Source organism: Schistocerca nitens, chromosome 1 (assembly GCF_023898315.1).
Source record: "Schistocerca nitens isolate TAMUIC-IGC-003100 chromosome 1, iqSchNite1.1, whole genome shotgun sequence".
In the NCBI taxonomy this organism is placed as follows: Eukaryota; Metazoa; Arthropoda; class Insecta; order Orthoptera; family Acrididae; genus Schistocerca; species Schistocerca nitens.
In genome coordinates, this window is record NC_064614.1 from 884,592,289 (window position 1) to 884,611,717 (window position 19,429).

The 19,429-nt window shown below is 39.5% G+C and overlaps 1 protein-coding gene across 1 annotated transcript; it reads right to left on the bottom strand.

The window, feature by feature from the left end:
- Positions 1–1,195: 1,195 nt before the first annotated feature.
- On the bottom strand, positions 1,196–14,423 carry LOC126264001 (tRNA (guanine-N(7)-)-methyltransferase). The gene is made up of 6 exons (XM_049960960.1): positions 14,225–14,423; positions 11,711–11,853; positions 3,839–4,023; positions 3,640–3,753; positions 1,453–1,578; positions 1,196–1,378 (listed from the first exon to the last, which is right to left on the bottom strand). Exons 1-6 carry the CDS (start codon positions 14,302–14,304, stop codon positions 1,253–1,255), a joined length of 774 nt encoding a protein of 257 aa, XP_049816917.1. The 5' UTR covers positions 14,305–14,423; the 3' UTR covers positions 1,196–1,252.
- Between the last annotated feature and the right edge of the window lie 5,006 nt (positions 14,424–19,429).

Genomic DNA, 19,429 nt, shown 5'->3' on the forward strand with positions numbered 1-19,429 from the left:
ATTATACCACTTTCTGATGCTTTTGATATTACCTTGTACTCATCTGACCAGAAATCCTTGTCTTCTTTCCATTTCAATTCACTGACTCCTACTATATCTAAATTGAGCCTTCGCATTTCCCCTTTTCAGATTTTCTAGCTTCTCTACCACATTCGCGCTTCTGACATTCCATGCCCAACTCATAGAACATTTTCCTTTCATTGATTATTCAGTCTTTTTCTGATGGTCACCTATGCCTTGGCAGCCCCTCCCGGAGATCAAAATGGGGGACTATTCAGAATCTTTTGACAATGTAGAGATCATCATGACATTTTTTCAATTATAGGCCACATGTCTTATGGATACACATTATGTATCTTTAACACAGTGGTTTCCATTGCCTTCTGCATCCTCATGCCGTTGATCATTGCTGATTCTTCTGCCTTTAGGGGCAGTTTCCCACCCTAAGGACAAGAGAGTGCCCTGAACCTCTGTCCGCTCTCTTTGACAAGGTCTTTGGCAGAATGATGGTGACTTCTTATGCCGGAAGTTTTTGGCCGCCAATGCTGATTATTAATCAAAATTTAAGAAGTGGCAGGATTCAAACCTGGGACTGAGGACGATTTGATTACTAACCAAAGACGCTACCCCTAGACTATGGGTTCTGACGTCATACAGATGGTAAAGAGTCGTCACCTTTATGGGCACCAAAACATTTCTGAAATTCATAAATGGTTATAAATATCTTTTAAATTAACAGAAAAGTTCCATGTTTGGGTAAATGTTCATGTCCAATGGACTGTTTCATCCACTGCCCAAATTACCTTTACTGGCATCAAGTACCTTCACGTTAAGAAACACCTTGGTGGTAAAAGTTTTTAAGAGCAGTAAAGAAGTCCATTTGCAAATAGTGTTGATACCTAATTTTTAGATATGCTTGGGTTTAGTTCAGTCCTCATGTATTCTCTTTAAGATAAGTGACTTAACTATTCTCTTTGCCTCCCCCCCCCCCCCATTCAATATTACTCTTGTTCTTTTACATTTGTACTGAACATGTACAGTATTTTCACTCCAGTTACTGCAGCCAAAACATCTAATTCTTTATCATTCCATCTGAATTTAAGTTCCAGAACACATTGGTGCCATTTGTACACAGCTGAGACAACTACTAGAACTGCACGCAGTTATGTCAGTTCTCTAAAAAATATTTTACAACCATATTTGTATGTGATTTTATTGAAAATAAAATAAATAACATGTACATATATTTGCATCATTTTGGAACATAAGGATCTGGAACTCTCCTGAAGACTGCCAGAAATTTCTCACCATGGTTACGGGAAACTTTCTGACCTTCTTCAGAACTGTCGTACAGCTTCTCAATAACTGGATCATCCTTCTGAAAACAGAGAATGTATTGGTTACCAGTTGCAAAAATTGTAGTGTTACTAACTGATTCCTGTGACTACTTACAATATCGTCATCTGAAAGCCGAACAAACAAAGGATGCTCAGTGAAATGTAGCACCATCCATTCATGGAGGTCCCTGACGTCTGTTACTGTATACACTACTGCCTGAAAAGATGAAAACATCGTGATCTGTATCACAGAGAAGCAAACTAGTAAAATGGCGAGAGAGAGAGAGAGAGAGAGAGAGAGAGAGAGAGAGAGAGAGAGAGAGAGAGAGAGAGAGACAGGGGGGGGGAGGGGAGGGGGGCAGTGTGGATTTGGAGGGGAGAGTATGTGCAAACATGTCTATGACCATTTCCAAGGGTGGCTGGAGGACTGAATTGTAGCAAGATAAGGCCACAGAAGATACAGAAAAGATACAATAAGTGTAAAACATGTGAGCAAAACTACATTTATTTGGGTACACTACATTGAGGTGCCCATTCCCAATAGTAGCTCCTCCAACAGCTAAAACTGCTCTCATTTTACAGTAATCTGTACTTTTCCAGAGTCACATGCTAAATCCAAGTGGTGTTAAAACACACATAACACAAAGATCTTCTTCATACTTCCAAGCAAACTGATCCAATCACAAAATACTTAATATCTGCAAACATGGTTGCTGCCACTTCACACTGTGAATGATCCAGCCAGACATCCATTAGTACAAAATTATTTATTCTAATGGTGCATCCAACCACCAGTATAACTCAGAAATTATTATTCTGTTCACATCTGTTAGCTACCTTGACAATCTATTACCCAAAAAAGTGATGAGACCACATCTGAATTTAATGATTTTTTCCATAGATATTACAGAAGCATGCTGTTTGTTGCTTAGTTACCCAAACAAGTGCTATGACTGCATATGAAATTAATGAATTTTTTGATAGATTTCAGAGGAACATCCTTGTTTTTGCTCAGTATTATCTTAGTATGAATCAATCAAGCAACTTCTTTGATATGACACAGGTAGAAGATACCGAACCCCTGCTGCGGGATGGGCTCCATCCCATTTAAAGTTATATTGATTGTCCTTATCACATATTACATTGCATTAAAATTCTCTCAGACTATGATGACCTCTGATGACCCTTTCCTATGTCATATGTTTCATACTCATCAGACCACATTTATAATAAATCTGATCCAATGCACAAATATCTCCACCTATCCCATCTCCAGTCTCAATAAGATCAATTTCATTGAAGACTCCTAAGGTAAGTTTCACATTGCTTGTACATTAAAACTTCCATCAATCTCAAGTCTGTTTCGTCTTGGTGAGACAGTGGGAGACACCACTGTCTCATCTTCAGGTTCCTGTATGACATGTTTCATGAATCAAGAGCCACCAGAACCTGAGGCAGACGTATTATATGCAATTTTCTTGATGGAGGGCAGTTACAATACTTACATTCAAGAAGCACATTCAATAGGTACCTGAAGATGAGACACTATTATCTTGAAATCAATAGTTAGATGTGAGATAAACATAAAAATAAAATATAAAATACAGCTGCAAGGACACTAATTTTCACTGGAATAAAAAAAAAAATCATTTTGTGTCTTCTGGCAGTTTGAAAGCACTATTTTTTCTTAGTTTGACACACTTACTGATGCTAATTATGAGTCCATGAGCATTTATTATAAGGTTCTGGAAAAGCCTAGGAAATACATTTTGGAACTTAACTACAACTTGGACTTCTAGAAGGTGCCTCTAAAGGTAGTTACATGACTTCAAAATCAATAGCAGTATCATCTGAACAGAACAATAAATGGCATACCTGGAAGAAAAATGAATTACACAGTGAAATCGCCAGCAGCTGACAGCCTCTAGTTGTGTAAATACTCAATTCATAATGGAATCTACTAAGTCACAGGAAAAAAAATCATAAGGTGACCAAGCAGTATTTTTCGTGAATTGAATTCTCTGCCAGTGCTTGCAAGAATGTGATTTTAATGATAAAAATGAAAATCTTAATTGGTTTTATAGCGATTTTATTTACTCTGTAACTGGCTTTTGGCATCTTGGTTGTGACCAAGGAAGGCAAAAAAGTGATAAGCAAGTAAATAAAAAATATTGCAGAATCAGGAAAGGAAATTTCAGCACCCAACTGATATTTCTATGCTATATACAATTATACTGACTTCACACAATCACAAAAAACATACAATCTGTGCCAACAAAAATTAACAGAACTTTTAACTTACATCAACAGCCAAGACATAAGCATATTCTGCCAAAAGTGTTTTGTTAATAATTCTCCATTTGTGCTTAGACTTCTTGAAATGAGGATCAGGGTATAAGAAGAACATTTTCTTCAGCTGAAACAGTTAAACAAAAGTAAGTATCCAGACCAAAGATAATCAAAATTCTGTAAGAAAGAACGTTCTGAGCATACTAACATACTTGTCCTTTTCTAAAAAAGTTGGGAAGATACTTCATTGCATTTGAGCGGAGGCAAGCTATGTTCTCATACTTGCCAGGATACTGGAGCCTCAAGGCAGATATTCGATCCATTACATAGTCTGAAACTTTTATGCGAATTTCCATGCCTAACATAAGTGTATCCGGGAACATTGGTGATAAAGTAACTGAAAGTAAGTAAATCATTCTTTTAAAAATATTGAACAGTAAAGGAAAAAACAGAACAGAAACAAATAAATATTTCATTAGTTTTCACTTTTTCCTATATTAACCCCCCCCCCCCCCCCCCCACATGCAGTTTCACACCTGTAGTTGTTGGGGAAGAGGAAATGATTAGCGTGGTGTCACCACCAGACACCACACTTGCTAGGTGGTAGTCTTTAAATCGGCCGCGGTCCGTTAGTATACGTCAGATCTGCGTGTCGCCACTATCAGCGATTACAGAACGAGCGCCGCCACATGGCAGGTCTAGTCTAGAGAGACTCCCTAGCACTCGCCCCAGTTGTACAGCCGACATTGCTAGTGATGGTTCACTGTCTACATACGCTCGCACTTTCAGAGACAGTTTAGCATAGCCTTCAGCTACGTCATTTGCTACGACCTAGCAAGGCGCCATACTCAGTTACTATGAATGTATTCTGAACACATAATATTGTGAATCATGTATCGTCAAGAGTGATGTTCATCATTAATGGATTAAAGTTAAGTATCAAACTAATTATGTCCACTTTCTGAATTCTAATTCCTTGTTATGTTCCAGACCTCACGTCAGTATAGTTCTTCCCTCCTCACGCCAGCCTGCATGAGCTACTGGTTTTGTGTTGTTAAAGTATTATTTTTGCTGTCACTCATTATTGGGTTTTGTGCTCATGAGATGGCCATTAACTATCATACTGTGTTAAATTGATATTAGTTTGTGTTTGGATTGAGCTTTTCATACTTGACACATACAAATGTTATAACTTTCGTTAAGTATATTTTTATTTGGGTTCTGTTTGGGAACTGGCGCGCGCACGCGCCCACACACACACACACACACACACACACACACACACACACACACACACACACACACACACACACACACACATGAACAGCTTAAATAACTAAAATTGGACAATATGCCAAAGCCTGATGGTGTCCCTATTTGTGTCTGAGATAACTAAAATTGGACAATATGCCAAAGCCTGATGGTGTCCCTATTTGTGTCTGAGATAGCACACATTTAAATCATAATAGTGTGTAGATACCATGGACAAAGAGCTGTGACCAACAGCTGGAAGGAAATACAGACCACAAATGTCTGCAAAGGTAGAAGTGCTCAACAAAACTATTGTACAATATCATTGGCAACCATATATTGTACAATCTTAAAATATAATCTGGGCTCTGTAGTGAGGTACCTCAAACACAATAACCAGCATGGTCTCTGAAAACATCACTCAATGCAAAACCCATGGAAACCATGGATCAAGGCAGTCAGGTAGATACAGCATTCTTGGATTTTTTTTGATTCAGTAGCACACCAACACTTATTAACAAAGTATGATAATACGAGGCATTTTTGTTGTGGTCTTCAGCCTGTAGACTGGTTTGATGCTGCTCTCCATGCTATTCTATCCTGTGCAAGCCTCTTCACTCCAAATAAGTGCTGCAACTTACACCCTTCTTAATCTGTTTACTATAGTCACCTCTTGGTCTCCCTCTACAATTTGTACCCCCACACTTCCCTCCAATACTAAACTGGAGATCCCTTGATGTCTAAGAATGTGTCCTATCAACCTGGCCCCTCTTCTAGTTTGCCAAAAATTTCTTTACTCCTCAATTCCATCAAGTACTTCCTCATCAGTTATGTCTGAGTGCCTAATCTTCAGCATTCTTCTGTAGCACTATGATAGGAAAGGTTGTATTCTCTTTGTGTCTTAAGTGTTTATCACTACTTTGGCTACCATCAGTTATTCTGCTGCTCAAATAACAAAACTCACCAACTACTTTAAGTGTCTCATTTCATAATCTACACTACTGGCCATTAAAATTGCTACACCACAAAGATGACGTGATACAGATGCAAAATTTAACCGACAGGAAGAAGATGCTGTGATGTGCAAATGATTAGCTTTTCAGAGCATTCACACAAGATTGGCACTGGTGGCGACACCTACAATGTGCTGACATGAGGAAAGTTTCCAACTGATTTCTCATACACAAACAGCAGTTGACCAGCGTTGCCTGGTGAAATGTTGTTGTGACGCCTCGTGTAAGGAGGAGAAATGCGTACCATCACGTTTCCGACTTTGAAGTCAGATTGTAGCCTATCACGATTGCGGTTTATCGTATCGCGACATTGCTGCTCGCGCTGGTTGAGAGCCAGTGACTGTTAGCAGAATATGGAATCGGTGGGTTCAGGAGAGTGATACGGAACGCCGTGCTGGATCCCAACGGTCTTGTATCACTAGCAGTCGAGATGACAGGCATCTTATCCGCATGGCTGTAACGGATGGTGCAGCCATGTCTTGATCCCTGAGTCAACAGATGGGGCCGTTTGTAAGACAACAACCATCTGCGTGAACAGTTCTATGACGTTTGCAGCAGCATGGACTATCAGCTCGGAGACCATGACTGCGGTTACCCTTGATGCTGCATCACAGACAGGGGTGCCTGCGACGAACCTGGGTGCACGAATGGCAAAACGTAATTTTTTCAGATGAATCCAGGTTCTGTTTACAGCATCATGATGGTCGCATCCGTGTTTGGCGACATTGCGGTGAACCCACATTGGAAGCGTGTATTCATCATTGCCATACTGGTATATAACCCGGCGTGATGGTATGGGGTGCCATTGGTTACAAGTCTCGGTCACCTCTTGTTTGCACTGACGCTGTGGATGTTACATTCCATATGTTTTACGACCCGTGGCTCTACCCTTAATTCGATCCCTGCGAAACCCTACATTTCAGGAGGATAATGCACGACTGCATGTTGCAGGTCCTGTACAGGCCTTTCTGAATACAGAAAATGTTCGATTGCTGCCCTGGCCAGCACATTCTCCAGATCTCTTACCAATTGAAAATGTTTGGTCAATGGTGGCCAAGCAACTGGCTCGTCACAATATGCCAGTCACTACTGTTGATGAACTGTGGTATCATATTGAAGCTACATGGGCAGCTGTACCTGGACACGCCATCCAAGCTCTGTTTGACTCAATGCCCAGGTGTATCAAGGCCGTTATTACGGCCAGACGTGGTTGTGCTGGGTACTGATGTCTCAGGACCTATGCACCCAAATTGCCTGAAAATATAATCACATGTCAGTGCTACTATAATATATTTGTCCAATGAATACCCATTTATCATCTGCATTTCTTCTTGGTGTAGCAATTTTAATGGCCAGTAGTGTAATTTCCTCAGCATCACCTGGTTCAGTTTGAATACATTCCATTATCCTTGTTTCACTTTTGTTGATGTTTACTTTATATCTGCCTTTCAAGACACTGTCCATTCCATTCTATTGCTCTTTCAAGTTCTTTGCTGTCTCTGACAGAAAACAATGTCATCAGCAAACCTTAAAGTTTTTATTTCTTCTCCCTGAACTTTAATTCGTACTCCAAATGTTTCTTTTTTTTCTTTACTGCTTGCTCAATGTACAGATTGAATAACACTGGTGATGGGATACAACCCTGTCTCACTCCTTTCTCAACCACTGCTTTCCTTTCATGCCCCTCAACTCTGATAATTGCCATCTGATTACTGTAAAAGTTGTAAATAGCATTTTGTCCCTGTATTTTACCCCTGCTACACCCAGAATTTCAAAGAGAGTATCCTAGTTAACACTGTCAAAACCTCTCACTATGTCCACAAATGCTATAAATACAAGTTTGTCTTCCCTTAACTATGTTTTAAGATAAGTCATTGATTCAGTATTGCCTAGTGTTTTCCTACATTTCTCTGAAATCCGAACTGATTTTTCCCGGAGTCAGCTTCTACCACTTTTTCCACTCTTCTATAAAAAAATTCGTGTTAGTATTTTGCAACCATGACTTATTAAACTAATAGTTTGGTAATACACTGAAGCGCCAAAGAAACTTGTATATGCATGCGTATTCAAGCACAGAGATAAATAAACAGGCGTAGCAGTCGGCAGCGCCTATATAAGACAAAAAGTGTCTGGCGCAGTTGTTACATTGGTCACTGCTGCTACAATGGCACGCAGTGGGACACAGCATCTCTGTGGTAGTGATGAAGTGGGGGTTTTCCCGTATGACCATTTCACGTGTACTGCGAATATCAGGAATACCCTTGTGGTTTCAGTTGCCCCTGAGACTGCAGTTTTGTGTGAGAGTTGTGTGTGTGTGTGTTGTTGACGAAGGCTTTAATGGCCAAAAGCTATAATTGTAAGAGTCTTTTTGTTGTGCCTGTCTGCGACTCAGCATCTCCACCATATGGTGAGTGGCAACTTTCATTTTCATAATATTGTTAGATTCCTTAAATCTTATCTTTAAGTGAGACCTTCATGTCTGTGATATGAGTCAACATATATATTAACAAAGAAACCAGATGTAAAGTCTTTACTAACAATAATTTATTTGTAATATAGTACAGTTAACACTAGATCTGCTACTTCTGAGGACAATTGATACTTACTTAAATAACTACTGTTTATCTCCCACTCAGAGTGAACACATTCATATTTATCAGAGAATAACAGTTACCTACTGCTGTATAAGTACAGGCCCATTTACTGTGAACAGTACTACTTCTCGTGCAGCCGAAAGGAGCCTCTTGCGTTACTTCTGACACACAACTCACGATCTTGATTATGGACTCTCATTTAGTCACAATTTTAAGAAGTGCTTTGTGACTGAATAAGTTTAATATATTATTGGAGTTTATTTTTTCTCTTTTTGACCTGAAAGTTAAATTTAAATAAGTCACTCATTTTGAGTTTCTGTCCGCATACTAACTACTCAGATTCTTTAATGAAAAATGACTCTCCAGTTCAGTCTTAAGGCTGCAAAGTGGCACGTGTAAATTCCAAGATCGCTATATGCGATGAACGAGGATGATCTGTATCACCACTGTAAGTGGTTTCAGGACAAGGTTCATAAGGATGAAAACTTTGCAGGGTAAGTTGTAGGGTGTGAAGACACACAATTCAAACTCAATGGTACTGCAAATTGCCATAAATGCATCTACTGGGACCCCGAAGAAGGCAGTAAAGATACTGGGGCTTAATGTGTGATGTGGTCTGCCATTGTGTGTTTTGATTGGTCCCTTCTTTTTTGAGTGCACTATAACTGGTCAGACATTCCTTGGTATCTTTCAGTCAAGGATTTTGTGTGCCGTCCCAATCTTGTATGGCGATGACAGGTTTTTCGTATGCAACAAGATGGAGACTTGCCTCACAATTAAGAAATCAGGTTAACCCTGGATGATTATGTGGACATTGAGTAGGTCAAATAGGGCCTCTTGAGAACCCACCTCACACTTCTGATTTGATAGCTGTGGTCTTCTAACTGCTGGTGTCCACAAACAATGACTTGTATCAATAAAAACCTACTACAATCAATAAGTTTAAACAAGGCTGCATAGTATGGCTATGAAGTCTTTCGCGACGTATTTCTTGAATAAAAGTCTCTCAGTGTACATGCCGCGCCAATTCAGAATAAAACTCCAAGTTTTCGACCACTACCTCCATGGTCGTCGTCAGGGCTAAAACTGACGGTCGTAAACTAGTGAGGCTCCCACTTTTATATACACAGGACGGCTTCTGATTGGCTGGAATACGTCATAGCAACAGCGATATGGCGCTTAGTGAAGTGGTGCCCTCTACTTCCATAGATGTAGTTTCTATCCCGCGTTGCTTGCAGCGCCATCCCTTGAATCAGGAGGTAAAGTGCGGGAAGTTTTTTTCTGCGATTTTTCTTTATCCTGTGCACTCTTCCAGGTGTTGCTAAGTGTAATGTCGAACATTTGAATGGTGTACATCCAAACATAAAATTTACAATGGAGGTAGAGAAGGAAGGGAAGTTACCTTTTTAAGATGTGTTGGTGGAGCGAAAACCAGATGGACGACTGGGCCATTCTGTGTACAGGAAGCCAACGCATACAGACTTATATCTGCATAGCCACAGCTTCCATCATCCGTCTCAGAAGAGAGCTATGCTGAATACTTTAGTACACAGAGCCAGAACTATTTCCGACAAGGACCACCCTTGGTCCCGAGATTAAGCATTTGACGACTGTTTTCAAGAAGAATGGTTATTCTGCCGGTGAAATTAAATCAGTATTGTCCATGAAAGCAAGACACAATGCCGTCCATAAACAAGAAGAGGACCAACACATAGCGCGGCTTCCACTTTCCAGTTTTCCGACCACCAAAGAAAATTAAGGAAATGTTGAGACCAGTCAAAGATAGTCTCGGCTTATAGTATTCCTTGTGAATGCGGGGCCAGTCTGTAAGAACCGTTGCCGACCGTTGCATCGAGCACCAGCGCCCCTGAAATACAGGTATTTGGAAAAATCAGCAGTGGCATAACCTGCTTAACAAGCATAAGATTTTATTAGAAGAAACGAGAGTAATAGCCCACGCATCGAATTACTGGGACTTTGTGATTAGCAGTTGAAATTAGACTTAGCGATAATAACTTTGACAGAGACAACAGCTAAGCACTTAACACCACCTGGAAGAGTGCACTGGATAAAGAAAAACCACAGAGGAAAACTTACCGCACTTTACCTCCTGATTCAAGGGATGGCAATGCAAGCAACGTGGGATAGAAACTACATCTATGGAAGTAGAGGGCACCACTTCACTATGCGCCATATTGCTGTTGCTATGATGTATTCCAGCCAATCAGAAGCCGTCCTGTGTATATAAAAGTGGGAGCCTCACTAGTTTACGACCGTCAGTTTTAGCCCTGACGATGACCATGGTGGTAGTGGTCAAAAGCTTGGAGTTTTATCCTGAACTGACGCGACATGTACACCGAGAGACTGCATAATGTACTGCTGTTAGGCCAGGGACAATGACTGATGTTTGGCACCATTTAGAAGCTGCTGGCTGTCATTTCTAACATATAACTTTCTCTGTCTGCGCCGAAAGATGTTACTGTAAATCAAATTTATAGGAAAGCAAGAGCAATGAGTACATTTATTGGATGTTAATGGACAGTAAATTAAAAAAAAGGACAGTTCCTCCAAGTTGATTGATGACACAGAAGTTCTATTGCTGTGGCAGACAAAATAAAAATTTGTTTATTCTGAAAAACTAAATGAAAAGACATATCCTGATTTACTTTCATTATATTTCAAAGCACAACATTTGAAATACATAATGAACAACAAATGACAACAAATTAATGAATAAATGACCAGACTTCATCTTACATCCATCAGGCAAAAGTACTAGTGACAAAATCTGCTTGTACAGAATAGTCATTCACCCGTTTACACACCAGGCACAGACATGAGCCTCTTTGCTTACTCACTCAGCATGTATTTTGGACCTGGATTTCAAAGAACAAAGTGATTCAGCTAATTACATTCCACCTAACTGAAATACTTTTATTCACATTAACAGTTCTGTTGACCAACAGCTAGGTATGGATGTTGCACAGCTGCACAACAGTTCAAATTGATGCCCAAGATTAACCTAGGAAATTTCAACTTTCATCTTCAAAAGTGATCTCACTGTCATGTTGGGAACTTGGATACACACCATTTACTTCAGGTATTCACCTCACTGTAAAGAATCGTTATTGAGAAGGTGCAGAAAGCAAATTTATTACAGAATGTATAATACTACCCTAGATTTACTCAATGAACCAAATAGTTATTAAGGATTTTACTCTGTTACCTAGGAGACCACCATAACCACAGCCAATATCAGCAAATTCCACACATTTTGTCTCTGATTTTTCAGCTGAATTTTCCTCCGAATTATTTTTGAAGTACATTGGATACAACTCTGACCAATTCATTTTTTCTGGGTGTACTGGGCTAGAAGCAAAACAAGTGGTGACGTTAGAAAACAGCATTATAAAGTACAAGCAAAACATTGTAGGAAATACAACAGCTACAGTTACTAGCTAAGGATAACTGAGTGTTTTAAATGAATTGTTTAATGTACCTTTGTCTCTAATTCAAACAGTGGAAAGTCTTAGCTGGAATCTCAACAATTATGTAAAGGGCAGATTGCCATCCACCATAAATTCATTAGGCCTAACTTATAATGAAATTCTGCAGCTGTTTTTTACTAGGAATTACTCTTTGGTCACTGAAAACTGAAACTCACAAGTGTTCTCGACTAAACCAACATCAATAGTAGCCTGGTCTTTAGTGTTGTAATTAACTATGTAAGAGTTTTAAAAAATGTGTTGTTATCTAATGACATCTTCAGCAGTCCTTTATAGGCCTATTCCCTAATAATGCTATGATAATTATGACAATAATAACAATTTTACTTTCATTAGGTCATTGCAGAAATATAAAATGTCACACACATAATACAGTTGATAATTTAAAGAAAACAAAAGACTACTTATTAACATTACAGTTTTATGTTACATTTGGTACATTCCCTTATATTGTAGAATTGGTTGACTATGTGACTATGAACCAGTCAGACAGTGTTTGTTTGAACACTTGTTCTGGTAAATCTTGTACAGTAAGTGATTTAAGTCTGTGATATGGAATTTAAGTGTATCTATTGCTTCTTGTGTCGTAACAACCTATATTTTCTCCGTCTTCCTCATATAAACTAAAACACTGAACATTGTGTGTGTGTGTGTGTGTGTGTGTGTGTGTGTGTGTGTGTGTGTGTGCGCGCGCGCGCGCGCGCGCGCCCCCATGCAAGCGCGCGCACTCACGCACACTATTAAATAACAGCATACAATATTATGCTTTCAAATACGATGTTCTGACAAATATTTCAGATATACAATCCCAAAGCTGCCAAATAAATTACTCTTGACAATTTACCGCTAACATATTTACATGTTGACCCAAAGATAATTTATCATCTAAATACACCCCAAAAAATTAGCTACTGTTACTTATCTTACTGGTTTTTTTCTCCTGCTGCCTTTGACTAAAAGATCATTTAGACGCAGAGGAGGCACTGTTTTCTGCTCACCCACAACACTTCACACTGCTTCTTCTACCTTAGCTCTCTTCCCTCCTTTGGATGGTAGTGTTGTTGCAGTTACTGTTGCTGCTACAACTACTGTTGTTAGTGCTGCTTCTGCCACTGTTGTTATTGCTATGGATGCTGCTAGTTTTGTCAGTGCTGCAATTGTTATTACTGATGTTGGTGTTGTAGCCACTGGAGTTTCCGGTGTGTCCTCAGATGATTCTCCACATGTCCCTAATGTGGATGATGACGTATCAGCTGCCAGATTTTGAAGGTGATATTCCTCATTTGCATCCAATGATGATTCTTAAATTATAGTTGCAGGTGATTGCAATGTTGGTGATATTGTTGCTGGCAATACTGTCCCTGTTATAGCTGCTTTTTCTGTTGTAACAATCTGTTTGGTTATCAGTTGCTTATCCAGTCCGTTAAGATGCAAGCTGTGAGCAGTATGAAGTCTGTGACCAACGGAGCTGGTGTCAATAATGTGGATTTTTCTGAAAGGATTGCAAATATCTGAGTAACGTGTATTAGCCACTGTGATTTATTTGTTTACAGAGCACCATTGTGGCAAGCCAACCTGTGTGGTATGGTGCAGTAAATGACATTTGTTTGTGCATATGGCCATTTGAGATTTGGTTTTATATGTCATTTGACCCCCTATTAAAACAGCAAAATTGTTTTGGTTCAGACTGTCCCAGCTGCAGATTTTACTGGCTTCACTACTTCACACAAAGGGCCACTTGGTTTCATGACACTGGTTGCTATCAGCTATGTTGATTCATTAATAATTTCGGCAAGTCCATGTCCATGGCTATCTGTTAGCACTAATTTTGTATCTACATTATTTGCAATTTTTGTCCAGCGCTGATTTGAAGTTTGTTCACATTGGTTAGCTAACAGATTTTTATAACTGTGCACTTGGGTTCTTTTGAAAAGTAAGACGGAAAGATGACTCATCGTTGCAGTTAGTGTTTGGGTGCTTCTGTTGGTAATGGTATATTTTAAAATACGTATCTCTTATAAAGCTCTGTAATAACTACGTCTTTGTGGTCCTTTCCATTTAGTTTTTGGCCCAGATCGTCTAATTTTGTGCAAAACCACACTTTTAGTTTCGGATATATATAAACACACCCGCTTTCAATCATGTTTTGATAAGATGTTACACACTAAAATGAACTTACAATAGCGCAAGTATCAATTTAGAAACGACCAAAATTAGTAAATGAAGTTACTCACTAATCAAAGCAGTGGTCTGCAATCGGATTTGAATGAGCCCGTTGCCTATAGTATTTTTTCTGAGGAAGAGCTGCTGCCATTTCAGTGACCAACAGAAATTGGTAATACCACACAATGACACAAACCAAAATGTAAACAATCCCACATGCGTGGATTTGTAATTGTACACAAACCAAAGGTAATGTACCAAAAGCAAAGAAGAAAAAGAGATGCAGCCAGAGTTACAAATACCGGCACTTCCAAAGCCGTAGAAGTAATCGCCATCACTGTGAAAACTAAGGATAATATTTGGGAAATATAGTGGTATATAATAATTGGTGGGATGTTTGCTGACTCTTTAAAGTCGTGTTAGAGTTCAATATTTCGTTTTCGTATTTTGCAAGAACCAAAGTTCTAATATATGGAGCTGAATCAGTGATGTCTGTTGTGCTGAATATGATCTTTAGCGTAATTCGTTTGATTTGATTTGCTTTGCTTCCATTTGATGACATGAAGTACAGAGGGTCAACTGAAGAACGGGATACAACCCGTCGGCTTTGACCAATGACGTCATAGGTTACTCATAGGTATTGAGGTCCTTACTTTAGACCGATAGATACTAAATCGGCTGTCGGCTGTGGATAAGCGCCATCATTGTAAATTTAAATACATGAATGTGTTTTTATAATACAGCACTGGACTTTTTTAGTTTGAATCAATGTAAATAATTGTCTCTTTCCAATTCATTCGGTACTTAACTTCATTCTTAGTGAGTTTGAGGGAGAATAGTTTTTCATTCACAAGAATTTCTAGTTTTTGAATTTCTTTTGCAGGTATTGTAACGTCCCTTAGAAAAAGACATATTTTGTAGTAAAGAGAAAATATTGTGCATCGTATTCTGTTATTGTATGCAATTATGTATTTTTTTTATTATTATTTATTTTAGATAATATCTGTGTCGGCGAGTACTGAAACCGCACAGACGATAAATATCATACAAAGATAAACAATGTCGTTAGTATAAATAATACAGAATGAACATTAATTTCTCTGTCTTCTTCTTGAAGTTACGGGAGTAAGATAGCCTGTGTCGCAGTTGTACATGCTAACGTAGTCTTCTTTTGTCATGGTTAATCGATGTACGCCATTACGTACTCATTTTTTAAAAAAAGGTGTGTATTGTAGATAAGTTAACATATTTGAATGTTTAAATAGAGTTATTTAAATGAAAACTTGCATTATTAATTGTTATAGCTTGCTTGTCTATTATCCCATCCTGTTGAGACATTTTTCAGTTATTTAAATATTATCCGTGGTGCAGAGCTGCGCTACGAACGAACAAGCCGCTGCCGCGGCGCATTCAAACTGCATTAAAAGAAATTGATCATACCGCAAAGAAGCGGGAAGGTAACAGTGAAATAAAATTATCTCTTTCAGCTTCCGGACTTGCAGAGCAGAGCAGCAGATTTTATGATGTGTTTTGCAGGTTGACGCGGGCTGCTGATAATATATTGCTAACAGTACAAAAGAGATAATTTACCTTCGTAACATAATAGGAATTTTGCTGTGCTTAGTTCTTGTCTGGCAAACCTTATAGTGAAAACGTATTTTTCTCCAACAATAGTCTCATGTTCTTGTGCTAGTCGTGGTAATTATTGGTGTTTTACGCTTAACAAAAATCCACTGCAAAATGTTGAACAATCTTTGCGAACTGTAACATCAGTACTTCATAACAAAGTAATTTTCATTTTCAATAACTATAAAGTAGGGAAGATATGTTGATTTTTATAGTGAGTTACAGTAGCCAAAAATGTTCCTTTAATAGAAAGCCAGATACAGAACAATAAGAACCCAATATATTCTGTTTTGTTGAAAATTAATGATTATAAAGAAATTCTTGGCACAGCATTACTAAAAGGTATTTCGCGGCTCTTTTCGTATATGCGTTACTACGCAAACAAAATAACAAAAAAAACCAAAATAAATAGAGAAAAGAGTAATTTAACAATTTACGACCATACGCGAAATTGGCGCCCAACGTGGGGCCCGAATTTGCAGTGGCCACGAAAATAAAAATATTTTATGTACTTTCTTTCAGTGTTTATTGTTATATATATGTATGTATTTAGTGATAAATGTATGTATGTGTATCATGATTAATGCTATGTATTAATGAATGTACAAAAATTTTTCATGAAAAACCGCACCACTGCAAGGAAGTTAGAGGAAACGATCCTGATAGTACTGAGAAACTGTAACGACTACATAATCCGGGGGCAGCTGAACCCCGAGATCAGATAAATAAAAGGTAAGACTACAGTGTAGTTGTCCTGTTTGTAGAAGCTTAACTCCAGTGAAGTGATCTCATATCGCTAGTGGTGTGTAGTTTGATGTTAGTGTTTATGACAGGACAAAGTTGATTGTAGATAGCAATTTTTAGTGTGCAGTATGGGAGATAAACTAACATATTTTGTGTGCAAGTGAAAAAACTGTTAGGTCTTGTGTTCGAGTAGGTAATTTATGAATATGGTTAAATTGCGTAGTCAACGTCCGAGCAATATGGATACTGAGGAACAGCCATTAGTTAGTGCAGGAAATGTAGAAACGGGTGCATTAAGCAGTACAAGTACTCTCTTTGAGGATATACCATGCGAAAATGTGGGGGCAGGGGCACAGGAAGTGGTGCCACCGTCCACCAGTGCTCAAGGAGAGGTAGTTAAAGAAATAGCACCACCTCCAGAAAAGCAGGAACCAGAGAGTGGTAATCTGCCTGGTGGATATTCACTTCAGGCGATATTAGAGCGCGTGCTGGATTACCAGGCAAAATTTGCGCAACAACAAGCTGAAAAAGACGAAAAAATTGAGATCTTTCTCGCACAGCAAGCTGAGCGAGATCGCCAGCAAGCTGAGCGAGATCGCCTGTTAGAGGAAAAGTTACTTGCCCAGCAGGCTGAGAGGGATCGCCAGCAAGCTGAGCGAGATCGCCAGCAAGCTGAGCGGGACCAGCAACTTGTGCAGTCGTTAGAAAATATGAAAAAAGAGATTGCCTGTATGAAACAGAATTATGAGTCGATACCTAAGGCCGTGCAGGAGTTGAATGTACAGGTCAACAACCTGCAAGTAGCAAACACTAACATGGTAGACGAGATAGGTGTCTTAGCCAACCGATTAGAAAAGCTAGAAATAGATTCCACACAGCTTGTAGAGCAGAAGTGGAACGAACAAGCAACTAAAATTGAAACCGAATTCAACTCATGGTTAGAAGCGAAGGAGAGTGAGATCGACAAAAATATTAATACTAAGGTACAAGCAGCCATAGCAGATAGAGATTCCGAATCGTTCAGTACCGCAGTAAATAGTCAGGTACAGAACGACGTGCAAACTATCAAACAAATACTCAGTGAGGATATTCCGCAGTGGCAAGTGAATATTAACAAACGGATATCCGACCTGGAAAAGGGTTTAGCACAAAGTAGCAAACATCTTGAACATGAAACTATGTCGCCAGCAGCCAATGTTTTTGGCAACGCACAAAGTTACATGCGACGCAACAATGGTGAATCTTTAGGCGATAATGCGAAGAGCTGTAGCTTCTGTTCGGAGCACACAGCCTATGTCCCAGGAGCAAACCAGTATAGCCCAAAAATATTAGTTGAAGAAAGTTTGATAAAAAATAGGCAGTTTCAAACGTTTACTACTGAACGGAAGTCAGTACACCCAGTAGTATTCATAAAAAGCTTCAAAAATATCTTGCCTAGTGTGTGGAACGAAGCACAGAAAATTCAATACGTAATGTCATACATTCAGGGTGACGCAGCGTTGTGGGCTACAGAAGTAGCAGACAGCTGCATGACATACGAACAGTTCGAGAGGGCGTTTTTGTCGAAATACTGGTCGCCTTGTATACAAGAGCGGCTAAGAAAAGAAGTATACAATCCCGAACCGTACTCACCCCGTCTTGGGAATCTGAGACGGTATTTCGAGAAGTACATAAACAAAACGCGTTACTGGGACGAGCCTATCTCACCAAGAGACATAATAAGACACCTAAAATCACATTTACCCATTCATATCAAAGAGAAATTAATACACGTACCAGAAAGCGACATGGAACATTTCCTGTCTGTTTTAGATTCAATAGACTTAATACAGGAAGACGCAAAAGCAGCGTGTGATCACTCGCGGAATAATGGATCAGGATGTAAACATGACAGAAATAATAGTGCACAAAACCACAACCATGGAAATGGTGGGGGTGGTAACAAGCGGCAAGAGCATTCGCAAAATTGTAATAATGGTAGAAGTCAGAACGGGTATGGGCAGCCGTCCCATAATAAAAAGCGTCGATTTGACGACCGGTACGACTCCGGATTGCCAGGGACCAACCGCTGGAAAAATGCGCGAGGTCAGTGGCATAGCAATTACAATGACGGTAATCGTAATTGGAATCAGAATCAGCGACCAAGCCCAGAGCGGCAGGGTAATGACCGGTACGATAACAACAGACCACCACTGCAGAACGCGCCTATTGCGCAGTCGTGGCGGCCCACAAACCAAAGCGTAAACATAGTAGAGGTCGCGGACAATAACCGTCCAAGTACCTCGCAAGCAAGCCATCCAACAAACTAGAATCGGCCTCGATATGCTCTCCATCGCTGGCCGAGGGGTGGAGTGAGAGCAACACGAATGACAAGAATATCCCTGGAGTACATATGCTGCGATACAATGACGGTATCAGTATGGATAAAGATCTACTGACCGAACCGCATGAATGTAAGAAAGATAGTAACGAAAATGTGCAAGCCATAATAGAAGCGAAAATCAATGATGTTGCAGTGAATATAATCATTGACACAGGTGCCTCAGTGAGTGTAATGAGTATAGAGTTGTTTAAAGCGCTAGGGAAGGGACGTAGTATACCGACTTTCCCGGTTAATAATTGCAAGGTGTCTGGAGCTATATGTGCACAGAGCCAGTTAGTTAAGTACCAGGTGCAGGTGGAGATTTGTAAGGAGGGCGAAGCCATAGTGAGCTCGTTCCTCATTGTTAAAGGGTTAAAGGTGGCCTGCATTCTGGGAGTAGATTGTCTCCGTGAGAGGGACGCAGTGATCGACCTCTCCTCGGGAAAACTAAGCATAGTTAATAAAGGTAGGAGGATTGAGTTGTCTATGATGAAATCGAAGGAGGTACTTGCGCCATGTTGCAATCGAATTAATATCAAAGGTA